Consider the following 27,770-nt stretch of genomic DNA (forward strand, 5'->3'; position numbering starts at 1 on the left):
CTTCTGGTAGAAGTTTTACCCTTCTTCAAAGAGCCTCAGGTTGTTCACTAGAAAAAGAGACAAAAATGCTCTGGGAAAATCTATGATACAGAACTACCTTCCTTCAGAGAGTCATGGGGTTTCAGGGAGACAGAAAAGCAAAAAACTCTTACTGAACTTGTTTCAGATTCCCCAGGACAGTCTTTCTCTGTAGAAACAGTCATATTGAAAATTGAAGCAATTCTATGACCAGGTATTTAAAAAGGGAAAAAGGGAAAAGAAAAGAGATGGCAATGAATAATGGAACTTTCTCTTTGAAAGACTCAATTCAAATCATTCTTTATCTCATTTTGTTTATATAGTGATAAAGGATCCAGATAGCAAAACAGTGCCACTCTGTGTGAGTTAAAACCAGCAAAAACAAACAAACAAAAAAGAAATACCATCTGTAGTATTTTATTAAAATTAAATATGTAGGGAAGAAGATTTCTTTAAGATAATATAGAATTAGAGGCAGGTAGTGAAGCAATGCACTGAACACAATATTTAAAGAACACTACTGTGGTCATGGCATTCACTTGGGATAATAAATGCATCTTTTTCAATTTTTTCCGAGGTTTATATGCTCATCAAGGGATACAAGACATGGCACAAGGAAACTTAAATATTTTGTGTTGTTCAATACACAAAATACTCCAATACTCCAAATACACAAAATACTCCAATACAGTAGGCATTTTAAATTTAAGGAGATTATAATAAAATAGAATTCAAAAATTCAGTGTCTTAGTTGCATTAGCCACATTTCAAAGGCTCAGTTGCCGCTATGTGATTGGTGGCTATCACACCAGCGAGCTCAGATAGAGCACATTTTATCACTACGGAAAATCCTAGCAGACAGCTCCGATTTCTTCAACATGATAGTGTACAGGCAACATGTAAGTGACATTTATAGCAACTGCTTATCAGTTGAGAATAGAGAGAAGGATCAATGATGGCTACAATATTTGGGAAGACTTTAATAAGACCTTGAATTTATAGTTATTTTGACCAGTATAAAGAACAATGGGGGCACATTCAGTAGAGAAAAGGAGAGAGGATGTTTGGGGGAATAATGACTCTTGTGGCTCAGGTCAGATTCCTGCTATAGACTGGAGAGGGATAAAGCTGGAAAGATGGATTGGGCTGAGAGAGATTGAGGTGTTTGACTGGCAAGCTAAGGTGTCTGTGCCATGTTTCATAATGTCACGAATATCTCAGAGTACTGACAGTCCTGGGACAGTGGCACCACCCAACAAATAATTTTTCCTCATATGATTTAGTAGAGAGAAGGCCAGTATTTAATATTAGCATACCAATGGGAGTTCATCTTGTGCACCAGGGTTCTAACACTGTACAGAAAAGTGTAACCCTCGTAACACTATATGTATGGGCACAAGTGTAAATGGACTTGGTAAAATTGTGTTTTCTTGGAACAATCTATGGGGACAGAGAAAAGTATATGTAGAGACTTCTCATTTACCGATCACTGTTTTCTATTCCCCGGTCCCTTTTTTTCCTTTCCTCCCTTTTCACTTTTATTAGGTTCCTCTTATGTGTTAAGTACTGAGGATGCAGAGATCAACGAGGCCAGAATCCTTCTACAAGGAGCTCACAGTCTTGCACGTAGAACATGTCCATTTCTACAGCATGGCCATGGCCATGCCGGGGCTGTGCCCGGAGAAGGAGGGAGCACAGTGGAGGGACACAGTGCCACCTGGGGCAAGTGGGTTGGAGACATGCCTTCTCAAAGCTGAAGATACCTGATCTGAATCTTGGAGGAGGAGTACAAATTAATTCAGTAGATTAAGTAGGGAATACCACAGGCAGAGAGGGGAGATCAAGTACAAAAGCAAAAAAAAAAAAAAAAAAGAAAAAAAAAGGATGCAGAATGTGACCATATGAAAAGAACTAGCCCTTGTTTCTTCCTTTGTCTTTGGCATGACAAGAAGGAAGGGCTCGAGGTATACTTATTTTCATATAGACCCTCACTGCCGGTTAAGCAGCAGGTGTAGACAATATAGACATTTTTCTAGGTGACTCACACGGCCTGAGGGAATCACTGAGGTTGTCTTGCCTCTCATCATCTGGCTATGGATGGTAATAAAAGTAACACCAAAGAGAAAGACCTGACAAGCCAGCTTCAAGTTCGTTTAATGTGCTGTAATGCCTTTGTTCCGTCTGTTCCTCATATCATCATGGGAATTTCTACTGCCTCAGGAATGACATGCTAGGTTGTCACTCTGTCTCCTAAACTGATGCCAAGCAACTTGGGATCACTTTGGGAGAATTTATGGAGAAACCTTAGCCCTTACAAATTACTCGAGGGAGAAATGATAGCCTTTTTTTTTTTTTTCTTTTTTGGTTTTGGTTTTTCTAGTTACAGAGCCCTTACTTTTTTGGCTCCAAAATGACAGCATGCTTTTAGGAAAAAATACAGAAAAGAAAAAGAAATTAAAATCACAGTATTAAACAAGAAACAGAGCCAGTCGGCAGTGTCTAGGAACAGAGCCACTGGAATTCTCTCACTTTCTTTATGAGTCAGAGGCATTGTCACAGGGAATTGATGTTTTTTTCTCTCTTTTATGACACTAGAAGACACCACAAAGGCAGTGTGAGGAGCAGGAAGGGTATAAAGTTTGCGGTGTGACTTCAAAGGGAACGCTGGCTCTGCCACTTGCTAGCTGTGTGACCCTGGGCAGGTTGCCTGACCGAGTAGAGGCTCCATTTCTCTCATCTTCAAATTGAGAATGATAATACTACTCTTGTAGGGTTGATTTAAAGAATAGAGATAACAACATAATGTCTCATCCTGTTAGACACTTAATCAATCATATCTATTATTATAACTACTAATGATGAGTTTGAGTTGCTCCTTTGGATGACTGTGAGAAGAGGATGCTCCATTCTGACACTTTTAGGCATTACCCCTGTGAAAGGAAAAGAGAATTCCCAGAGTATGGCCCTAAAAGAAATAGGGAATTTCACAGGAGTTGGCGGTCTGAGTGTCATCAAAAAACCAAATAATCCCTTATATAAGCAAGATAGACTAGAATACCAGTAAGTGTGATCCTATTATAGGAATGAACTTCCTGTTTATGATGAGAAAGTAAATGCTCAAGGAAGAAGTCTGGCTAATGACCTTAGTCATTAATAGTGGTTAAGGTGAAGCAGAATTATCAGATCAGAGATTGTTGAGCTGATTTGTGAAGTTATGTAGGCCCCTTGTTTACTGAATTTATTGCTTATTATGATCATTTCTCTATACATACTCTCTAGACAATGGGAAAGAAGAAGGAAGAAATCATTTCATATCTGTCCAATCTTCCTTCCTTCCTTCCTTCCCTCCTTCCTTCCTATCATCTACTTATCTTTTTAGATTTTTAAAACACTTAAATTTTTCTGGTATTTCTGCTATTTTGTTATGAAGAACTGAGTCATTGAACATGTTCCTGATGAACATGTTCATCTTCTTTTGTTTCTCTTTTATGTGGGTTTGGAAATTACACTGAAATTGTTTCTCACTTTATGGTTTGACATAGTACATAACCTACACTGACACCCAATGTGTTTTACATAATAACTAGCAACACTGAAATTACCATGTCCTGGTAGATCTTAAAATAATGAAGTAGGACAGTGATTTCTAAACTGTTCCCAAGTTGTTCCATAGAATACCAGTCCCAAGAGATGCTCTCAGGTTGGAAGGTTTGTCAGCAAATAAGTTTAGGGCACACATTTTTGAAAAATGAAAATATTAGCATATTAAGGTCCTTGTGACACTTGCATATTAAGGTCCTTGTGACACTTGCAGTGAATTAAACTGATCGTATTGTTTCAATGAGTATTTCTAAAATTATTTGACCATAGAAGCTTTTTCTGTATAAACACATATTAATATCTCAGGTACTACTGTTTTTGAAACACAACTTGGGAAAATTCTGAAGGAGCAACATTTCAGGTTTTACGTAATACAACATCATTATTAAAAATATCTTTCTTTAGTTAAAATATAATTTTATTTATTTATTTTTAAAGATTTTATTTATTTATTCATGAGAGACACGGAGAGAGAGGCAGAGACACAGGCAGAGGGAGAAGCAGGCTTCCTGCGGGGAGCCCGATGCAGGACTCGATCCCAGGACCTGGGAATCACGACCTGAGCCAAACGCAGATGTTCAACCACTAAGCCACCCAGGCGTTCCTAAAATAGAATTTTAAAGACACAAAACCTTTCTTGTGTGTGGGGAATTATCTTTAACTAATGTCAAACGATGGACAAGTGAACACAGAGGCCCTTTGAGACTCTTAAACCATATTTTAATAGTTTCTTTTCCTTTTCTACTTACCCTTGACCTTGTCTGGCTCTGTGAGACATGAGGAATTGTCTTTAGTTTTTTTAAGGAACAAAAATGCTCTTGCTACATCTTGAAAGGTTACGTGCCTATTTGGAATTTTATTCCATTTTGACTTGATTCTGCAAAAATACCCTGAGCCATTACCAGGTGTTTTGAGCATAATCCATTCACTGTGTAAGTAACAGTAACAATGCATGCTTAAGTAGCATCAGTCTGCAAAATAATCGGCAAGACCTCAAGAGTCTCTAAATGATAAAGAGAGTGGGTATTTGAGAATTGTTCTTCTATTTAAGATAAATTAAGGCACAGAGATGACTTTAATGACTTTCCCAAGACCCCCAAAAGAGTCAAGGTATTTTTGAGATTAAAACACAAGATTTTCTCGAATGGGGGCTTCTTAGGCTACATGCATACCAACTCCATAGTTTCATCTGTACTGACATCAGAAATAGAAAGAGGATTGTTCTGTATTCCTGTGAATGTCATAAGTTGTACAAAGCAAGCAGCCCTTCTCTGGTGTGCCAGGGATTTTTCTTTTATGGTCCTAATTGATCTCTATCCCCCAAAGGGTTCTGAATTATGCAAGTGTCTCAAGTCTTAACAAGCCATCCCCAACACAGCTGTGCAATGGAAACGTTCAATGGAAAGGTATTCACTTCGGTCTAGGCAAGGCCCTGGCTGCTCCCTGGAGAGACTCAGATCCAGGAGTGCAGGTTCTGGGCCATCTCGGAGAATCCTGCTTGGCCCATTTCTACCTCCTTCTTTTCCCCAGCTCCCTTCCTGCTCCTGTTAACAGGGGGGTCTAGTCACGGCAGGGCACCAGGACTTCCTTTTAAGCTCATGAAATCTCAGGGTTTGAGCTTCCCTGTACTTCTCTCACTGACCCCCAGCTGCCACGGTTTGTTTTTTACTGAGTTGAGCGTTTAGTCCTGAGCATTTAGTCTTGGCTGGTGGTGGCCTTGGAAAGAACATTTTCTAAGATTGCTTTGGTTTTCTTTCAAATAAACCTCTATAAGCCTGGACGTTTCTGGCATTGCTGAAATGCAGGTGATTTATTCCTAGAGGCTTACATTGGTATTCTTTTTTCTTTTTAAAGAAAACCAACAATGTGACACACTCCTATAGTATATTTTAGCCACTGGTTACAAAGGACACCTGGCTCTGCCTTGTATCAGAAAAAATTCAAATCTAAAGGCCCTCTTTGGGAAGGTCAGTTTGTTCAATTTTGAGACACTCAGCCCCGTGGCTCCCTCTACTGGTCAATGACTCTGTCCCCACTCATTTGAACAGAATAAACCAGAAGCTAGAGGGGGAACTAGACATTGTTAAATTAGGAGTTATGGATCCAATAGCAAATTTTTGCTGCAGATTTCTTTTTATCTCTTATTCTTCCAACCTCGATTTTGGCCACCTAAGCCACAGGTTCTTAGCTCTACCTTCATGTAGGTCTTCCCTTCATCTTGTGTCTGCCTTTTAACAAGAGGCCACTTGTTTGGATGTATAGCACTGATGAACACCATGACCTCTGGACTTTAAGACTAGATTATTGCTAAGTAAAGATCTTTAAAGAAATCTAATGATGTACAGTCATCACTTTGAATTTATGAACCGAGTTTAGGTTTATCTTTTGAGTGCATATGGCATGACGGTTGGAGGAACATACCAAGCACAATAATAGCTGCCAAGATGTCTCCCCGCTGCCCCGGGACAATGCTCTTCCAACAGTTTTAAGATTCACTGTCCTCCTGTTGAACTGAAGGCAGTTGTGATTTACCCATTCTGCTCCTGGGTAGCATAATTTCTGCACAAACCAGCCAAAGTTGCCCTGGTACATGAAGTCTGAATTATGGAGGTCATTGGCCCAGACATTCAGAAAAACAGCTGTTTTATCTAGCTAACAGAGAGGACTGGAGAAGCGCCCCAACAGGCTGGACACATTTTATTTCCTGGAGAAGCCAACAGCTGACACCCACACCCAGGCCTATTCAGCTAGAGTTGGAAAAGTAGCACATGAAGTGATTGTCTTTAATCTCAGCACATCAAATGATGCCAATGCCTAAATATCCTATGATGTAAACACATCAATAGAGAGCTTAAGAGAAGGAGTCTTCAAGAGACTTACTTAAAAGAATGTTTTCACGATGATGCTTAGTCAAAGACTATGTATATTTTAACATACAATAAATCAATTTCAGAAACACAAGTACTATTTCAAAGATATGCAAACAATTGTCAGGCTTTAGAGGAAAGTGAAGAAGCATGTGGGGTAACATCTGTCCACTTATTCAGGGTAAATTATTTCCAGAAATGATATAAGAATATTCTTTTCTACCTTCATCATTTTCTATATTGGAATAACTTTATGTATTACCAAAAACTGTATTATTACCTTAGCAGGGAACATTTTGATGACTTGACATTCATGGAGTTAGTATGCCAGGTCAGTCAAGTCAGAGGTCAAATGAGGCTCTCTTCCTAGTGGACGTGCAATCAAGGGTTAAGAATTTTAATAAGATGTCATGCTTGCTTTTTTTTAAAAAAAGAAAAAGATTTTATTTATTCATGAGAGACGCAAAGACAGAGGCAGAGACATAGGCAGAGGGAGAAAAAGGGGAGCCGGATGCGGGACTCGTTCCCAGGACCCCGAGATCAGAACCTGAGCTGAAGGCAGATGCTCAAGCACTGAGCCACCCAGGTGCCCCAAGAGTAATACCTGTAAAACTTTTACCCATGTGAGTCGGTCCCCAAATGGCATTGTACTGAAAGGAGTCTGACCCAAATAGGATTTTATCTCCCAAACATTTGAGATCAGACATATTAAAAATCTTTTTATCTCTTATTCTTCCAACCTCGATTTTGGCCACCTAAGCCACAAGTTCTTAGCTCTACCTTCATGTAGGTCTTCACTTTATCTTGTGTCTGCCTTTTAACAAGAGGCCACTTGGATCAGACATATTAAAAATCTCTTCTCCAGCACCTTAAAACTATGGTGTTTCTCTCTTTTCTAAGATGGAATGAGCCCTCTTAGGTACACTATCTTGTCTCTATACTCGGGCCCTTGACCCCTCTCCTCTGACACGACACATTTCATGCTTACACCCCTCAATCCATTTGTGTCTCAAAGTTTCCTCTGGTTGTTCTTTATGCATATTTTGCCTTTTTTCTCATTAAAGACCTGGAAAGGAGTAAGGTCTTATTACCAACACATTGTCTATTGCTGGGGAGAAGAAGGTTATGCTATAAACCATCACAAGATAATATATTTATTTTGTCACATAAATATTGGAATCAGATTTTAAGACATCTTTGATACATACTGTATGGGGAAAACACAATTTTAGTTATCTTAGTTATCCAAGATAGAGCACTGTTCAGAGTTTGGCTACCTAAACTAAAGCCCTAGTTCTGCTATAGACGTCTGGCTGACCTTGGGTAGGACATCAATTCTCTGACCTTTTCTCATCTATAAAATTAACTTTAGTTAAAATTAGCTCCAAAGATCCTTCCAGCATTTATATTCTGTGATTCTCTAAGTGTAATACTCAAGAAATTAGAATAGGGACTAGATAAAGCGTTTAGAAACGTCATCTCAGAGGGGCCTGCTGGAGTCAATAGCAATTTTAAATTACCTTTCTTCGAGATAGATGAATTAAGGTTTACAAACATGTACAGCATTTTCATTTGTTGGAGTGAAAATTTACATCCCGTTTAAGAGAAGGAGGACACTTTTGGTAATGAGAAAATCCATATGAGTGGTACTCTGGAAACTTGATCTGTAATAACTAAAAAGAGATTTCTCCTACTGAAAGAAATATGAGGGTACCAGAGGAGGGTGAGGGATGCATCTGCAAATCTTGTGCTGAGGGAGAGAAGGGAGGTTTTCATTTCCTAGGAAGGACCATGGCAGTGAACCCAAAATTACTAGAGGAGGTTGAAGGTGAGCCACCAGGTGTGTTGCAGTATTGTATATCATCAGCTATAGGTGCTGTTAGGCTACATGGAAGTTAGAGTTCAGTAGTATTTTAGCTGATTGCTCTCTATAATCAGTTTTCAGAAACATTTTTGTTTCAATCACTTCAGTTTGATTCCATGCAATTTCAGTGGCTTTGAGGATTTGTGTGCACAGGGCCCCTAGATTATACACATTCCGACCCTGTGTGACTCCCTCTAACCCCCTTCCTGCAAATCTATTTGCTTGAGGACAGACTATTCCTTCCTCAAACAGCAAACACAGTTACCAAAGCGATAGTGGAATGTCCGATTAGTGGCTGCTCTGCTGGTGCTGAAATGTGCTTAATTTTCATTCCCACTCTTCACTCCTTGCCTTTCTGGAAAGGGCAAATTTAGCAGAGCTCTCATTCAGTACGGTGGGGTGTAAACTGCTGTTCATGACCACCACACCATTGGAAGATCTTTTTCATTATAACCTCAGCATTTTGTAACAACTAGTGAGCTGGTCTTTTTTAAAATTTAGAATTTTTTTTTTTAAGTTGTAGATGCTTCAAGTAGTAAGAGGCGCATTTCACAAAATGCTAAAGTAAAACATTCTCTAAATTCCAAAGAGCATTCATTCTCCCCTTAACTTCCTCCTCCCCTCTCCTTTAATTTTTCCTTTCACTGAATAATTAGAAACGGTGCGTCTCTCAGAAGCCTGGATTCTAGTCTCAAGATCTGTACCTTCTTTAAATTATGCATATATTTGTTTATGAAGACGTGGTGGAAGAAAAGGAAGCCAATGCATGAAGAAAGACCTGGTTTTCAGAGGATTAACTGGCAGGACCAGAGGTTGGGAAATACGTCCGCATCTCAATCGGTCTGCAAGTTACCATACCAAAATGGGGGACCATAGGTAAGGAGTAAACTGTTGCTGTTAACTTCTCACTTGCAAATAATTACACAACACTGGGTCCTTTGGGAAAGTTAGGGGTGGGTTTGTTAATGTGAACCACTCATTAATGTCCTGATGGTTTTTATACCCATAATATAGGTTTTAAAATTGTTACCTGGCAAAGTCCTATGGATTTTAATGGGAGGCCGACTTGAAATCGTTTTGGTCTTTAGAACTGGTCTACACTCTGTTAGAGAAGGGCACAACAGATGAATCATAACGTATTAGTGGAAATACTCTTACTGATTTAAGACAAAAGCCAAGATCGCATATGAATATTTGCCCCTCTCATCTCTTCATGGCTCACATCGATAGAGGCAAAAAGAATCTGCATTTACAACAGAGATTCTGCTCTTTCTCGTCTCCTAGGGGACTTCCTAGGAGAGATTCCTCCTGGCTTCATTCTCAGTTCTCATCCCCATTCTCTTCTCTTGGATTTTTGTAGTACAAATGGCACAAAACAGTGGGATACACTTTCTGGTCATAGAAAGAACGGCGTTTTAGAATTGTGAGAATTGTAGAAAATTTCAACTGTGTGTTTCCCCAGATGTAGCAGGCCCTCGACGTGGCCAGAAGTGTCTCTGGTGAAACAGGCAGTGCTCCTTCGGACTTTATGAGAAACACTTAAAGGAGTCGGGCAAGCCTGCTAGGACAGTGTCACTTTGGTATGGCCACGAAGCCAATCCAGGAACAGCTATACAATGGCATAAAGAGGAGACTCCTGTGGGGTCTCCGCACCTGGTACAAAAGGGATATGTTGGGGTAACCACATAAAACCCCAACACTGATTTTTTTAAAAAAAAAACTTGAGAAGAGTCATCGTGGCTGATATGTACGCGACAGGGGAGAGAATCACTTTAAGAGCCCAGTAAAGGGCCTGGGAAAGTTAGATCATGAGGGATCTCCATTATCTCACCCGGTTATTTAGGGTGTTGAACTTGATGGCACAGGGGGAAGTGGTTCATAGCTGGTAGAGTGGATCAGCTGCCAGGAAAAGCAGAAGCAAACTCTGGGAGAACACTTTTCATCCCCAAATTTAGGAATAACAGGAGTTCTTTTATGTTGGGAGCACTTTCTCTCTCTCTCTCTCTCTCTCCCAGAAAAGATAACTTCCCTCAAGGGAAATCTGGTGAATGAAGTAGTGTATTTTCACCCTTGAGACGATGGCATGAGTCAGGCACCACCTAAAGAGGAATTAGTGTGGACACGTCATACACTCGGCTTGGCCTTCCCGTACCTGTGCTCTTGTCCTGGTCCCCTACCCACTCCCATCAGCTATGAAGCAAGCAGTCTGCACTGTGGCTCGAGATGAAAGGTATTTTAATACGCTCAGGTCGCACACTATCGGCCAATAGTAATTTTATATCATTTTCTTTAAGGAAACCACACTCCCTGCAATAATTTTTTCCAATGAAGCAAAATTTTGTACGACAGAAAGCTTTCCGGGTAAGTCTTTCATTTGAATAATAGCATTGAATTCCCTCCACGCCAATGGAATTTTAATATATCTTGATTATCTCTCTCTCTCTCTCTCTTTTTTTTTTTTTGTGGTGTAAACGATGCAGAGAAAAGCTTTCAGACACCCTCAGTTAAACTTCTGATAATTTCGCTTTGTTTGATAGCGAAGAATTATTTACAGCTTTGGTGAGTTTCCCCTTTGGAAGTGAACAGAGATAAACCAAAAAAGAAAAAAAAAAGGTGAAACTTTTCCTCTTTTCCTTTAAGAACTTTAAGGGCTGAAATAGTGGTTTGGTTTCCTGCCTGCCAGCTTTGCTTTGCTGTCTCTAAGCCGTCTTGTGCAATTAAATCCCCAGAGGAAATATCTGAAGAGCGTTTTTCTCCCACATGAGAGAGTTGCATCCCACACAACCCACAGATTTTGACAGCAAACGTCGTGGACCAAGTGTCTGGGGATACAGAAGTAGCCGGGAGTCTGTTTTTTCCTGTCACAGGTGCACTGTCCTCTTTCTCCGACTTGAGAACTAGGAAGAGAGAGTGGTCTCCACATGTGATGGTAGCTTAACCACCCGCTAGCTCTGAGAATCGGGTGCGGAGTGGGTGGATTCTAATTCGCTAGACAGGGGGAAAGAAGGTGGCAAGCAGGGTTCAAACTTGCAAAGCCTTTGAGCTGATCTCTCTTTACGACCGCCTGGTGTACACAGAGGAATTGTATAATCTGGCCCGTGTTTTCCTCTTGCTGTGAAACATATTGAAACGCTTTATGTTTAGGTGTATGTATAGAAATTCATGAAGTTCTTTCATGCACTTCCTTGGTTCCAACAGAATTCTCATTTCAGAAAGTCTTGAAAAGATAGCTTTGTGAGAACACATTTTGCCCCAGCTTGTAAATTTGGATTTGTTCTTTCCTATCTACCAGCCACCTGATTACCGTCCCTGTGCAAAGGGCACCGGTTCACATCATTTTTTCCAAGCACTTAAACCTGGAAAGATACTTTTTAAAGGGCTCACAGAAGCTGTCTTAGGGGGTTTGGAAAACATCGCAAAATTGTTAGCAGACCTTTTGACTGTGCTATTTTTAGGAAACTAATTGTGTTCTTTTCAAGTATATTTTTGACAATGGGACAAAGTCTCCCTTGCCCCCACTGATAGATGAAGGATTTACAATGAAAAACGTCAGTAAAACACACCCCGAACGGACACATTTTGACTTCAGCAAGGCAGCAAAGGGGGGAAAGTGATTTTCAAAAGAGAGAAGGTTCTTGCAGTATTTATGCCGCTGTTTCTGCCCAAAATGAACTTTTATTTCACCGTTCAAACAGAAGTTTGTTTTCGAACCAGTTGCTAGCTAAGGGAGCAGCCCATCTGGCATCCCTAGGAGGCTGCTCAGCGAGCCTCAGGCCCGTTTCCCACCCGCCGCCGCACCCCGGAGGCCGGCCGCCGGCAGAAGCGGGCGCTTACCTTGAGCTCGGAAGATCCGGGCGAGGCTCGGGGGCTCCACGGAGACGACCGGGAAGGCGCTCTGCCCCGCGCCCGCTAACACGCTCTGGGCTTTTATGGGCAGGTGGGCGGGGCGGCCCGCACGGTAGGTGGGCAGGAGCCGCGCGGCCGGAGCAGCGCGCAGGGGCGGCGGGAGGGGGCGGGGGGCAGAGGCGGGGGGGGGGGCGGCGGGAGGGGCAGAGCGAGGGAAGACGGACGGAGAGAGGTAGAGGGATGCGGACCGCAGGGGAAAGGCTTGGGGAGGAAGTGCGTGCGGGACCGAGAGCCACAAACACGCAGGATCTGGAAGGAAAGAGGCCTTGGATTATTTTCTGGTTTTGTAGGACTTTTTTTTTTTTCTCTCCCTTTTGAGGACGGGAGTAGTTGGGGGTGACTCTTAGGGCTCAAGGTGTTGACTGTGAATTTGAAAACCTAAATAACGGTTCCTAAGCGAGGCCCCAGAGGGGCGGCTGGGCGTCCGAGGAGCACTGCCCAGGTGCTGGCGGAGCCCGGGGCGCGGGGTCCGGGGGTCGGGGGCCGCGGGAAGGCGCGGGGGTCCGGGGGCGCGGGGGTCCAGGGGTTGCGAGGGTCCGGGGTCTCGGGACGGCACGGGAGTCCGGGGTCGCGGGGGTCCGGGGTCGCAGGAGCGCACGGGGGTCGCAGGAGGGCACGGGGGTCCGGGATCGCAGGAGGGCACGGGGGCCGCGGGAGGGCACGGGGGTCCGGGGGCGCGGGGGTCCGGGGGTCCGGGGGGCGCGGGATCTGGGGGGCGGGGGGTCGCGGAGTCCCGGGGCGCAGGTTCCAGGGCCCGGGGGTCTCGGGGTCCATGGGGCGCGGGGGGTCGCGGGGTCCGGGGACGCGGGGGGTCGCGGGGTCCGGGGACGCGGGGGGTCGCGGGATCCGGGGGTCCAGGGTCCGGGGGTCGCGGGGTCCGGGGGTCGCAGGAGGGCACGGGGGCCGCGGAAGGGCGCGGGGCCTGGGGATCCAGGGAGCGCGGGGGTCCGGGGGCGCGGGAGGGCGCGGGGCTTGGGGGCGCGGGGCTCCAGGGGTTGCGAGGGTCCGGGGTCTCGGGACGGCACGGGAGTCCGGGGTCGCGGGAGGGCACGGGGGTCGCAGGAGGGCACGGGGGCCGCGGGAGGGCGCGGGGGTCCGGGATCGCGGGAGGGCACCGGGGTCGCAGGAGGGCACGGGGGCCGCGGGAGGGCACGGGGGTCCGGGGGTCTAGGGTCCGGGGGTCGCGGGGTCCCTGGGGCGCGGGGGGGCGCGGGGTCCGGGGGCGCGGGGTCCAGGGCCCGGGGGTCGCGGGGTCCGGGGGTCTGGGGTCCGGGGCCGAGCTGGTGCCGCCCGCCCCGGGGAGCCCGCCCGGGCCCCGCGCTGGTGGCCGTAAGGGTGTCCCCGCGCTGCGGGTGGCGCCGCCCCCGAGGCCCCTCCCGAGACCCGCGCGGCCCGAGGGGGGATCAGCCGAGACCGGCCGGTGCGGAAGGGAGCTCAGAAGCAGCCTGGGTCCTCAACATCTGCTTATGTAACCGGACTCAGGGCTCCGCCTTGGCTATTTTCGGTATTTAGGAGACCCTGATTCCTGACCCGGGGAGACCGGCTCGCGGCCGCGGCCCCCTCCCCGCGGGGCCTGAGCCCGCAGCCCAGGGGACGGCGGAGATCCCCAGGGAGCACATTCAGAGGAAGACAAACAAGCTCCTTCAGCTGCTGAGTGGTGACTCACCTCCCAGCCGAGCTTGAGTTGTGCCACCAACGGGATGAAAACACTTTAAAAAGAAAGAACCTGAGCCTTAAGGATGGGGGGGGGGTGAGGGGGGAAAGGAGGGTGGGGGGCAGTGGGGTGAGTGGCCTGGGAAGAATGAGAGGACTTTTCTGAGTAGGTCTTTACATAAATATATCTATATAGAGGTAGATAGAAAACTTGATTCAGTGTTTACACAAACAACCTTAGGAGGTAAGTATTGTGTAGATTTTTTCTTTTAGAGAAGGGGCTCTTCAGGGGTGAAGCAACAGCTCAACCCCCAAGATGGGGAGTGACAGCTGTTGAGCTGTCAAAGCTTGGACACTCTGTGCACCAGGCTGTCCTATGAAACACCTAACCTGGCCTCAGGGTGGATCCTGAGGTTGCCAGGCTCCGAGAGAAGGAAAAATGATGGTCAAGAGCAGGGTTTCTCAAACTGGGAACTGTGATATCTTGGGCTGGATAATTCTTTGTTGTGGGGACTTCTTCTGTGCACTGCAAGATGTTGAGCAACCTCCCTGGCCTCTCTGCACCCCGTGCCAGTATCATCCTTCTTCCTAAGTGGTGAAACTCAGAATGTCCCTACACTTAGCCAAATGTCCCTGGAGTGGAGGGGCAAAATTCTCTTCTCTCTGTAAGAACCATTGGTCTGAAGAAGGTCACAACTATAGAAAAGGATTCAAAGAAATTCATTAGGAAGAAGCCCAAGAGTGGCATTTGGGTAACAATAATACTAGTTGCCACCTGTGCTAAGTTTACACTGGACTTGGTTTTTTACACACCCATATTCCCACCTGTCTGCCCCTGGAGCCCAAAGCTTCCATTGTAAGTAATCTTGTGCTCAATTGGATACATGTGGAAATCAGTAAAGTAGAACCCCATGTGCCTGGAGTGTGGACAGAGATTAGTGATATATCAGATGAAAAAATTTAAATTTATCATCAACGAATTTGACATTGGAACAATTAGTCCAGAAGGTATGATTTTTTTTTTGGGGGGGGGATTTGCTTCTTTGCTTTAATGTTTATAGTTTTTCATACCTCCTCCCATTTACTTTTTGTTCAGTGACTTTTAGGCTGCAAAGAGGTATCTAGTGGTTAACTAGCTAGTAGAAAATAAGTACTCAATGGATATGTATAATATAATTGAATAAATGACACTATGGATCACTGACACATAGAAAATGGCCACTATTTTTTAGTTTAATGAATGAAAAAAAGAATTAATGCTTAGGAAACTAGAATTTTTACATTAACTTTTCCTATTTGCTACTTGGTTCTACTCTTTTCTCATCCTCCATAACTTAGTTATCTTCTTTGCAGTAGGTTTGTCTTTTAAGGATGCGGCCAAACCCATTATATTAAGTCTGTGAAATGAATAACCCTTGTTACTAGACCTAGAAATAGGACTGCATTGGCTATTCTAGAGCTGACCCCTGAAATCACATGTCATTTTAGAGGCGGGGTACCACTTCTCGCACTTTCTTTAGCAAAGAAATATATTCTGGACAAACTAAACAGGACCCAGTTAGAGGAGCATCTGGCTGGTAAACATGTTAGAAAATATCCTCATTAGATTATAGCAAATTGTCTTTTCAATCTTAATCTTATGCCTTCCAAATATTCCAGTTCCATCACATATTTGTGAAAAAAATAGAAAGAGAAAAGGCAGGAAAAGTACGATTGAAGGGAAGGCAATTGATGGCTGTATTTTTCTTCTCCCCTTTCTTCCTTCACTCCCTCCTTTCAAACCTGACTATCCCGCCAACATAACAAAAGAGCTCCTTTCATTTTGTTTGGATGGTGCTAATGATTAGTTCATTTCTCCAGTTCACACTTGCCCGAATCTGATTCAGTAGCAGATCTGGACAACAAGCAAGGAATCCAGGAATGTGATTCCTTTGCTGGTTCTTACTGTGCCCTTCTAGAATCTCTCTGAAGGTGACTGAGGTTTGAAATGACCTAGTTTGGGCTTCTGTGGAAAGAAAGGAATCCAATGACAACATCCTAGGCTCTCTGAAGTTTCCATTGTGTGGATAATATAATAATAGAGTGCTACCTTATTTTAAAGAGCTTTAAATATAGACCCCCCCACTTTTTTTTTGGTTTGTTTTGTTTGCTTATTTGGAATTAATCAATTAACACATATATATTAAGAATGGATACCAGACAGTGTGGGGTATTCAAAGCAGAGGATAACAAAAATGTAGATCTGTTCTCATGGAGAGAAAAAAAAAAAAAGCATGAAATCATGTTAGCTGGGTAGCAAAGAGAAGAAGGTGACAGTGAGTTGAGCCATGGAAAGTAGCTTTTGGATACATGGGTGATGAACAGTAGGGCAAAGAAGGGAATGTGTTCAACTGAGGAAGGCCCAGGAGTATTTGGGGGATAGTGAATTGGCCCCATGATTGAAGGGGAAGGGTCTGTGTGGCAGAATAAGGAGGCTAAGACACAGGAAAAGAGAGGTGGGACCAGCCTTCGGGAGGCCTGAGATGTCAGCTCCGTAATCTGAACTGTGTTCTGTAGCCGATGAGAAGTCATTGAACACTTTTGAGAAGCAGAATGGCATACTATCAAGATTTTACTTTTCTTTGAGTAGTGTCTTTATAGTAGCTTTGCCGATAAATGTGTGTGGGGTGTCTAGGGCCATTAGTGTATGTAGCAATAGAGGAAAGGGCAGGTCTCTGTCCTGTGGCCTTGGAGGCCTGGTGAGGTGGCAGAGAGAGGAGTGACTGTTTTTATCAGTGCTCTGCGTGGTTGTTAGGACAGAGAAGGGCAGGGCTCTCCCAGATGACAGATGCAATTAATGTGAAGGTGTCTGCTCTGTGGGTCATTTACTGACAAACTTTTGGAATATAGGTGAGGTCTGGAGCCAACGACCGAGAAGGAATTCCTGAAAGGTCTTTGGTGCAAAATCGTAGTTTTATTAAGGCCCGGGCACAGGACCCGGGCAGGAAGAGCTGCTGCCCCGGGCCTTGAGGGGTGGCTGATTCTACACCTTGGAGTTGGGAGGGGTCTGGGGATAGCCTCCTCTCTAAGGAATTTTGGAGGCCAGGTTCCCAGGACCTCAAGGGGGTTAGATATTGTTGGGAAAAGTCACTTATTACCATCCAATAAGACCTGAGCCATGGGACCCTTCAGATGGATATCCGTGGGCCATGTGCTTGGGGGACGATCCCCAACATCTATCTTGGGGGGTTTAAAGATAAAGGAAATTTCTAAAGGAATTTTTATATGTTAAAGTAGACTCACAGGGTCCTGGGAGTCAGGCTAAGATTGCCTTTCACCCTCAGCAAAGTATGAACATTGAGGCAATTGGGCCTGTAGAGGAGTGTCCCTCTGCCTGTTTCAGGGACTTGTCAATGCGCTGCCCCGGGCTTGTGCTTCGTCCTCAGCTAGCCCTCTGTCCCCCCATCACTTACCTGTGGTAGATTTAAGGTTCTCAAAAAGTATCCGCTCCCAGGTAGTAGTGGGTCCGATGAATGAGATCATGCAGTTACCAAGGGGTCCTGGGTGAGAGAACAATGGATCCTGGCACCGACAGCTGTACCTTCACACGCACACTTTTAAACAGCTAACCTGCAAAGACTCTACATGTGTTACCCTTGGCAAATTGCAGCCTCTCATTCTTCCTGCCACTCCTGAGGGCTTCAGAATGCAACTGAACGTGGCTTTCAGTCTCAGCAAAACTCGTTGACAATTTGATGTACAGACATTTGCTCTCCATCTATCAAATGATCCATCGGTTAGTTGGCCTAAGCCTGTTCTAAGTATCACCAAATATGATCTTGGCCCGCAAGGCACTCACAATTGCCAGCTCTCCCAGGGCATTTAAAATAGGGTTTTATTTACAGAAATTGAAAAGGCTCAGAGCATAGAAGAAAGGCACACCTCTCCTGCATTCCAAAGGAACGCTGGATTCTGTGAGTCACTGTTTTCCTGTTGGCCCAGATGGTAGAGAGCTGACTCGGGTGATCCTACAGACGACTGCCTCACAGCTCCTTCTGGCTCCTTCTGGCTTCAGAGCACTGGACAGGGAGTCAGGAAATTTGGGGTTTAGTCCCAGCTAGGCCACTAACTACCCGTGAAAACTTGGGGCCGATGTTTTATCCTTTTTGGATTTAGTGTCCATATGCAAAATAAGAAAGCTTAACCAGACATTCTCTAGACCTTTTGCCGCCCTTCAGATGCCTATTCTGTGCCAGTCAGATAAATGATCCTCTTACTGGTCTCCGTGATGTCAACCCAACGTTCAATCATTATGTGGGATTAAGAGCTCATAATATATTGATCCAGTTTTGGCTACAGGGCATTACACCCCAAAATCAAACCTTGGCTGTACTCTAGGTACAGAATCCCAAAGTGGGGTGTACCCTCATCACTTAGCTTGCCCTTGACTGTGAGCGCTGCTGCCCTAAGCCGTAGGGCCTGGCGGAAGTCACCTGCATTAGCTGCCTGCCTCTAAACCTGGGAGCCTTTTAATTCTGTTTCTCTGAATCAAGTAGCAATTCTTATTTTGCCTGATGGAAATGGGACCACACCATACCTATCCCTGGTTTCTGAAAACTCTCCATTGTGTCAGATTTCCTTGATGTCCAAATTAATTGATTGGATTTCCTAAGAAGCGCTCTACTGGGCTCCCACTGGAAATTCCTCCCTCTCTCCAGGGTCTCACCTCTTGATTTCCTTAATGGAAAAAAGTGTGGTTGCCCCTTTTCAATTAGTCTGAATTGTTATAGTTCCTTTAGTTTCCCAAATGATTGGACTTTTACTAGGGTCTCTGAGCCTTTTTCTGGCTCTCGCTTTCCCCATAACCAGTGACAGCTAGAGTCACTCTATTCTTTTTTTTATACCTCAAGGAATTTCCTTGTAGGAATTCATTCATGGGGCCAGGGCAATGAAGAGGGGGAAATATAGTCCAGGGATTATTTCTTAACTCGGGAGTGGAAAAGTATGGGCCTTCCAGGGTGCTAATAAAATATACTTCACCTTTACTCTATGGCACCGTAGACCCTTTCTACTGTCTGGGAACTGTCTTGATCCTAGGATTCCCTTGCTAAATAATTCTTAACTCTGCTTTATCTTCTATCCTCCATTCTTCCTGATTGTGGTTTACTCTCTTAGCTTCTTGTTAATGTTTACCTCATGTTCAGTTGTAGTAAATCCTCTGTTTACTGTTCACAGTTACATCCTACACAACTTCAGATTTTCCTGAAGAACTCCAGTTTGACAGGGAAAAATGTTTATCTGAGATGAAAGATCTAACAAGTGCCCTGGCCTTAGACTGCCATGTCCTATCCCTAAGTCACCTTGCATGTTGCCTCAAGGACACTCACCCTAAACCCAGCAATGATCGTGTCATGCCTTCGTTCAGACACCTTTAATGGCAGCAAATTATTTGATTTGTAAGAAAATCTGAATTTGTATTCTGGCATTCAAGGCCCCCCTCCATGATTCAAGCCTAGTCTTCATTTCCAACCCCGCTCACATACCCTATGCTTCTGTCAGGGGGACGATTTGTTTCTCACAATGTCTATGCCCTTGACTCTTCATCTTCTATGTGATGGTGGATGAAGCTCCTGTTGCAAGAGTCACCTATGGACACATGCTCCCATCCTTTATTCCTTCAATACTACCTTCTTCAGGAAATGTTTTCTGATCTTTTTCTGAAGCTCCCTGGAAAGTTGGTACTTCTCTTGAGACATTTGTCACTATCTTATAGTGTTTTATACATATGGTCACCTCTTTTCTCCTTAATTTCACTGCTTTCTCCTGGAAGGTTTATCCCTTTCCCTGACACTAGGCCTAGCACAGAATGGGAAGTCAATATATGTTTGTGGATTGTGGAACTTAAAAAAAATAAATGATCAAATCGTTTCCTACCTTTCTCTACTCTTAGCCCCTTACACCCCATTTAGCATAACAAAACAAAACAGAAAAAACTAAACAACAACAACAACAAAAACCCATTTAGAATGGCTAGTATGTTTCTGGCAGCATTGTAGAAGCTAAAGTCCCAAAGACCAAAGTGGCTCGGTTCCCATTTTTGAGGAATTTAAACAGTCTTGTCAGGAAGACAGAGATAAATAGATAATTTTTATCCAAGTGGTAAATTCTATGGGCAAAATAGGTACTGGGCTCTATGACAGGAGCTCAGAGGAGATCTTTACTCATTAGGGGGAGCTTGAGATGGTAACTCAGAATGCAAAGTGTAAGTCAGAAGACGGAATCAAGAAACAGAAAATAAAAGCTTGGTCCTTACTTGTTAGGGTGAAAATACAATGATATGCTTTATGTTTTTTGGCTGGGGATCAAGAGGCAAACTGAGTTTTTCTGCCTGGTAAGCAAGTAGAAGTACAAGGGCTGTTTGAGCAGATGTGTGAAATAAAAAGGGCCCAAATGCACTCCATCACACTCTAAGACTTTTGACTGAGTGAATGAATGAACAATAGGCTGCAGTTAATACTGAACGCACTTGAGGACTGTGGCCACTTATTTTTGGACTCTCTGTGAGGGCTGGATATCACCTCATCGTATCTCGTTCTCATTTATTTCCTTTTAAGGGCAACTTTTTACAAGATGTACTTATAGAGCCTCCATGACAACAAGGGAGACAATTTAGAGTCCTACATACCTTGGCTTCTCCGTTAGTCATGAACTTATTTCTTAAATGTGGACATATTGGTTAGCCCTTGTCACGTCTGCTTAGAGCCGCCGTATGGTTTGGTGAGTACATTCCATATGCCAATACCAGATCTCTTCATCTCTGGCAGCTCACTTGTTTTCCTAGAAGGAAAGTCACAATCTTGGCGTTTCACTCGATGCATAAGGAAATAGTTAGGTCTATTTGCAAGAAATCTTAAAAGCATCACAGCTATTGACACGTGGTTAAATGGGCTTTAGATTACTATGTAAGGGAGGAGGAAGAGAAATGACCTGTTTATAAGTGAGACTTAAATTTCTGTGCAAAACGTGGCTAGATCCCTTGAAACTCTTGTAAATTGTTACTTACAACTTTGTTTCCATTGGACTTCAGAGAAGCGGTGATTGCCACTCCATTTTGGCCTCATCTTATTTTTCCTGTCTTCATCTCCTCCATGTTGTAATTCTTCATTCTTAGTTTTCAATTCAGTTTTATCTTGTGAATATTTTATGTCCTTCCTGGGAGTTTCATTTTTTTAAATATATTTTTTAAAGGTTTTATTTATTTATTCATGAAAGACACAGAGAGAAAGAGAGGCAGAGACACAGGCAGAGGGAGAAGCAGGCTCCATGCAGGGAGCCTGACGCGGGATTCGATCCTGGGTCTCCAGGATCATGCCCTGGGCTGAAGGCAGGCGCCAAACCTCTGAGCCACCCGGGCTGCCCCTGGGAGTTTCATTTTTATTAGACTTCCTGTGCTAGACTTCTTATCAGAGAGTTTTAGGTGGCTACTGGGATCACACCTAGCCATGCGGCACGGAAAGAGCATTGTTCAGGATCAGATGGGCTTCCCCGTTCTCCACGTGTAATGATTAGACCCAGAGAGTTTCTTATTGGACATTTCTGAAGATAATGCATATTTATATCTACACAAATGAATATTATTTTCATTTTAATTTGTGTTATCTTGTGCTAAAATCTACCTCCTAGATTATAAATTCCTTAGATTGAGAAGTCAAAAAGCCTCTGAGTTCCTTGAAAGCAGGAAACTGTCACTCAAAAACTAGCATAGGGCTAACTGCACTGGTAAATTTTTGTTGTTTTATTTCCATTTTGAGACTATGAAGACTATTGTCTTTAAAATCATGAATATATTTTCATCTGAATATTCCTTGTATGACAAAAGTATACTTTTCAAAGTATATATAGGCCTATGCATAAAAAAGATGATAAATTGTGGACATTTAGGACAACGGTTTTAGGCCCCAATCTGGGTCTTAATTTTTGAAGAGGATGTCTGTATCGCTTGTTTCACTCATAAATTAAGAATTCCACCTATCATGTTGTTAGCATAGGCAAGAATTTGGGGTTTCATGAGGGGAAGAAGTTGGCCTATTGAGTGAAGTGAAAATCTAATTCTCTGTTCCTTCTAAATAATAATAATAGTAATGATAATAATAATAGTAACACTCTGTGGGACTCTAGTGCCTAGGAATATTTTTTAAAAGATTTATTTATTTTAGAGAGAGAGAGCAGGCAAGAGAGTGAGCAAAAGCAGCAGGAGGGGCAGAGGGAGAGGAAGAGAATCCTCAAATGGACTCCCCTCTGAGAATGGAACCCAACATTGGGTTGGATCCCAGGACTCTGAGATCTCTACTGAGCTGAAACCAAGAGTCAGACACTTAACTGACTGAGCCACCCAGGCACCCCTAGTGCCTAGGAATATTAATAGATGTTATGTAGAAAACAATATGTCCAAAGCACTTATGTCTCAGAAATTTTGTATTATTAAAATCAGATAAATTTCCTCATTGCGAACCATTTGAATGGTAAATGGTTCTCCAACCTTTTATTTTCAGGTTGTAGGTGTCCTTCTGTCTAAAATGAGTCTCTTGTAGACAGCAAATAGATGGGTCCTGTTTTTTTATCCAGTCTGAAACCCTGCGCCTTTTGATGGGGTCATTAAGCCCGTTCACGTTCAGAGTTACTATTGACAGATATGAGTTTAGTGTCATCATGATATCTATTTAGTCCTTGTTTTTGTGGATTGTTCCACTGAACTTCTTCTTAAAGGGGAGTTTTAAGAGTCCCCCTTAAAATTTCTTGCAGAGCTGGTTTGGAGGTCACATATTCTTTCAGTTCCTGCCTGTCTTGGAAGCTCTTTATCTCTCCTTCCATTTTGAATGAGAGCCTTGCTGGATAAAGTATTCTTGGTTGCATGTTCTTCTCATTTAGGACCCTGAATATATCCTGCCAGCCCTTTCTGGCCTGCCAGGTCTCTGTGGAGAGGTCTCAAAATATACCCTAAAAACTACAGAACACTTCTGAAAGAAATTGAGGAAGACACAAAGAGATGGAAAAATATTCCATGCTCATGGATTGGCAGAATTAATATTGTGAAAATGTCAATGTTACCCAGGGCAATTTACACGTATAATGCAATCCCTATCAAAATACCATGGACTTTCTTCAGAGACTTAGAACAAATTATTTTAAGATTTGTGTGGAATCAGAAAAGACCCCAAACAGCCAGGGGAATCTTAAAAAAAGAAAACCATATCTGGGGGCATCACAATGCCAGATTTCAGGTTGTACTACAAAGCTGTGTTCATCAAGACAGTGTGGTACTGGCACAAAAACAGACATATAGATCAATGGAACAGAACAGAGAACCCAGAAGTGGACCCTGAACTTTATGGTCAACTAATATACGATAAAGGAGGAAAGACGATCCACTGGAAGAAAGACAGTCTCTTCAATAAATGGTGCTGGGAAAATTGGACATCCACATGCAGAAGAATGAAACTGGACCACTCTCTTGCACCATACACAAAGATAAACTCAAAATAGATGAAAGATCTAAATGTGAGACAAGATTCCATCAAAATCCCAGAGGAGACCTCAGGCAACACCCTTTTTGAACTTGGCCACAGTAACCGGAGAAGGACAAACAGTGTATGTTCTCATTCATTTGGGGAATATGAATAATAGCGAAAGGGAATATAAGGGAAGGGAGAATAAATGTGTGAGAAATATCAGAAAGGGAGACAGAACATAAAGACTTCTAACTCTGGGAAATGAACTAGGGGTGGTGGAGGGGGAGGAGGGTGGGGGGTGGGGGTGAATGGGTGATGGGCACTGAGGGGTACACTTGATGGGATGAGCACTGGGTGTTATTCTGTATGTTGGTAAATTGAACACCAATAAAAATTAATTTATAAAAAAAAAAGATTTCCTCATTGCAGGGCTATTCCAAGCCTTCAATGGCTAATGTGCTTTTTCAAATCTGGAAAGGTAGACATATTATACACAGTGTTTTCTAAGATTATTTGGTTACAGAACCAACCCCACACTGAGCTGCCTCTCCCAGGGACTTTTCACAGAACTAGTTATCTATATGCCCCAAATTGAAAAACCCTGTCAAAGAGATTGCTACTTTCCCATCTCTGGACCACCATTATCACTACTCCCTATTAAGTATGGGTAGCATTTGAGGATTTTCAAAGCATTTCTACATGTATTATGTCATTTCATTTTCATTTGCTGTGATTAATGTAGGGCAGCCTAGTAGATGAGAAAAGAGATACATTATTCCCAGTAGTTGCTGCCTTAGTGTGTCAGAAAGTTATTGGGTTGGGTAAAGAGAACACGGGTCTAGAGAATCCTTGGAACTGGACAGGGTCGAGTTCTTCTCTATTTTCATTTTCCAAACATTTTGTTCCCTTTAAGCATTCTGCCCAGAGAAAGCTTTTCTACTGTGTGCGGTGATATCCACGTAATTTCAGATACTGTCCCATGTGGAGGGAGATAGACTTCAGATAGTTTGACTCCATGTCAATGCACCAAATCTATTTGCCTGTGTAAAACAGACTGACTCAATATTAGACTGTCATATAATTGGGAGAAAATTAGAGAAGAAGTTTCAAATATGACCAAAACATTTTATTTATAGCAGAGGATTTTGCAGATTTGTTAGAAATTCTAAACACAGACAACTCATTGGATGGTTGAGAAACTTCCCTCTGACTCCAATTTGTATTTGGAAATTCCTATATTTTGAATGTGTGTAGTTTGTACTAAATTTCCATTACTGTTTATGATTTTTTTCACTTGATACTAACGTAGGCTGCTTTCTTGGGATGGATGTAAACGTGTTGTGGGTAACCAAAAGTTAAACAGCAATTATCGGAGTCTGTAGTCTTGGTTTAGTAACCAGAGTTTTTTGTTTTTGTTTTCTTTTTCCCCTTGAAAGGGACATTTGGAGAGACAGAGAGGTAAGGATGTGTGAGTCTTTTAGACAGCGTTATTCTAAAAAGGCCTTCCTTTCTGTACCTAATCTGTTTTTTTCCATGTGTATCTCACTTCCCTCGAAGCAGAAGGCACTGGTATTGTATAAAGGAAGTGAGTGGCGTCAAAGAGAGTCATCTCCTGATGCCCCAGAATGGCACAGATTTATACAAAGTTATTAAAAGCAGAAAATTTAAAAAAATAACCACCGTAAAAAAAAAAGTAAATGCAATGGAGTTCTTCAACATAGTTTAGGCATTGACTTTTGAGAAGTTGCAGGGTGAGTGGCTACAAATGCTTTGCAGCCATCTGCCTTGACATCAAAAAAGAGACAGGACGGTGTGGGCTGCTGAAGTGCCAATCTAGGGCAGAGGCCCTGACGTCACGTAGATCTCCTCTATGCCCCTGTTGGAGGGTCAGGGGCAGCTTGATTCAGATGATTGCCTAATGATCAGTGCCAAGATAGTGGGGTCCTCATGGGGCATTGAACTATTCAGTATATGGAGGGACCATAGGTGGTGGAATCAGGTTAAGACTTGATCTGTTAGGGAAAGCTGACAGTCAAACATCTGTGTCTTGTTCTCCACTACATTTCCAGTGCCTGCCATGGTGCCTGTACCAAGTCTTTTTCAATAGATATTTATGGAAAATTGTGGATCGGCGAATAAAAATGGCACAGGCACCATCCATGCAAGAAACAAGACAGAAATCAAAGTGTTGTTCTATCAGTCTTGAGAAGGCATCAAAGATGAAAAGATGAAACCACACTGTACCAAGTTTTGCTTGGATTAAAAGTGACATAGTGTTGACGTGAGCTGCCCTTATCAAAGGCTTGATGGATTGCTGGTAAACTCCAGGTAAATACTCATGTTTGTATGTTGTATGTACGCATACTTGCATGTGCTCGTTAGCCCTCCCACAGTAGGGGGTCAGTTCTCCTCGACTAATCTTTACAAAATGCTCAGTTAGGCAAATTCCATTAGATACTGATAATGTAGGAAAAAGACCCCATTGGGAAATCCAAATCTTTTCATCACCTATGTAGATAGTGCTCCTAGGTAAGCAGCAGTGTTATACACAGATGCCCAGTGAACAAGTGCGTATTGAGGGGTAAGAAAAACCAGCATAAGGTTAAAGTTTAACCAGAAACAATTTACGTTAGTAGGATAACGAATGTCGATGTCTGGAAGAACTCATAATTGAAGCGACAGGCCAAATTGATTCTTTCTGGTTCTTGTTTTATCAGTGTTTGTCAGTTCTCTAGACTGTTTTGGGAAACAGGTTTAAGGCTGTGTCATTCTCATCAACTCATATTACGTTAGCAATGGCTATAGCTCTGGTTTCTATTTCTACCGTGGGACTGTTTTTAGCAAATCTGCCTTGTGGCAGTTTGCCCATTATTTACATGTTGCTTTAAAGCACATTGGTAATAGAGAACGAATGGCTTGCTTACCCTGGGATGAGAATAGAAATGTCTGGGTTATCATGGGACTGACCGTACACGCACTTCACTTGTCACCATCTTATTAAGTCAATTTCCCAAAAGGAACTGCCAGACTTCTTGGCGTGCACATCTACCATCCATACATGGGAATCATTAGACCATGTACATGCTGCCTTTTGGGAGTCCTCTGTGCTTTATGTTCCCTGGGTGGAGTTACTCAGTAATATAAATAAACCACAGACAAAGTCTTAGACAAAAAGTTCTTTGGACTGGGGAATAATATAATTTCAAAAAAATGTGTTTGTTGCTTCCATGTGAGTTTTTGTTTATGTTTTGGGTTACAGCCATTGCCACCATTGTGCAAACGCCAGAAAGAAATTTAATCTGGTGTTGCCCACAGGGGTTGTGATTTATTATAGTTTTCAGTTTTCACTACATGTTACTGAGTCGATAGACCCAGACGCGGAATACCTGCACTGGAGAGATCTAAGGCACATGCATTCGGATACATTGTTTTATAATTAAAACATGGTCCTATCTCTTTCCATCTGTTTAATGATAAAATATCTTTTAAAAATGATCCCGCTCTTCTAATTAGAAGTTTCCCCAATTCTTTCTCATAGGTATTATGTCCAGTTTTGCTTTCCTGGGAAAGCAAGTGCCCAATAATCCTTTTCTAAACATATAATTAATATGATTTCTTTTATTTCTCTAGCTTACATCTATTTGCCAGCGTATTTGCTCCTTCAGCTATGTAAAAGCTGAAAATTAAACTAAATCCTGAAAAACAATAAAATTTTCAGAGCACAGCTGGGAAGAAATTCCGTGTAATTCTCTCCAATGTTTTCTTTAAAGTCTAGCCTTGTACCTCTCCTAGTTGCTTCAATGACCGTCAAATATTTTCTATTCTTCTCTTTCTTGTGCCTTCTGTATCCAGATTATTGTCAAGTCCTGTTTATTTGGTCGACATTTCCTTCACACATCCTTTCATTCAGCCTATATTCGTTGAGCCTATGTGTTGTGCAGGCCGAGGCTTAGCCTCAGGGCATCATGGGCACTGCTGTCTACACTACACATTCCTTATCACTAACAAAGTACAGGACTAATCACTTCTCATTCCAACCATTGAACTTGCTGTGTTGGGACCTCAGAACAAGAGCCACTGTGCACAGTGGGCTGGCCTACTGTCATGGAGCCATTGTCCTGTCTAATACCACACTCTTGTTTCTGGACTCTTCCTCACTCTTAAGAATTGGTTCCTAGAGTAGTAGAATAATGGCTTCCCAAGGATGGCCAGGTCCTAATCCCCAGATCTGTAAATAAATTGTCTCGTGTGGCATAAGAGACTCTATATGCTCATTTAGAACTTTGAGGTGGGATTACCTTGGATTATCCCAGTGGGCCCAATCTAATCACAAGTCCTTAAAAACAGAGAACCTTTTCTAGTTGTGTTAAGAGA

At 43.0% G+C, this 27,770-nt stretch overlaps 2 protein-coding genes across 4 annotated transcripts in view; both read right to left on the reverse strand.

Annotated features, from left to right (window-relative positions):
* The window catches only part of COL8A1 (collagen type VIII alpha 1 chain), a 140,264-nt gene extending 127,979 nt beyond the window's left edge, over positions 1-12,285 (reverse strand). For 2 of the 3 annotated variants that reach the window (XM_055316326.1, XM_055316325.1), the window contains exon 1: positions 12,184-12,285. The gene's annotated coding sequence lies outside the window, so the exon portion shown is untranslated. The remainder of the gene's footprint in view (positions 1-12,183) is intronic. The other variant, XM_055316324.1, reaches the window with a different exon arrangement.
* Positions 12,286-12,598: 313 nt separating this feature from the next.
* The window catches only part of LOC129503731 (uncharacterized), a 42,888-nt gene continuing 27,716 nt past the window's right edge, over positions 12,599-27,770 (reverse strand). Inside the window, exon 2 of the mRNA XM_055316039.1 lies at positions 12,599-13,700. Coding sequence (XP_055172014.1) covers positions 12,599-13,700 — 1,102 coding nt within the window. The remainder of the gene's footprint in view (positions 13,701-27,770) is intronic.

The sequence above is a fragment of the Nyctereutes procyonoides genome, unplaced genomic scaffold (genome assembly GCF_905146905.1).
Source record: "Nyctereutes procyonoides isolate TBG_1078 unplaced genomic scaffold, NYPRO_anot_genome, whole genome shotgun sequence".
Taxonomy (NCBI): Eukaryota; Metazoa; Chordata; class Mammalia; order Carnivora; family Canidae; genus Nyctereutes; species Nyctereutes procyonoides.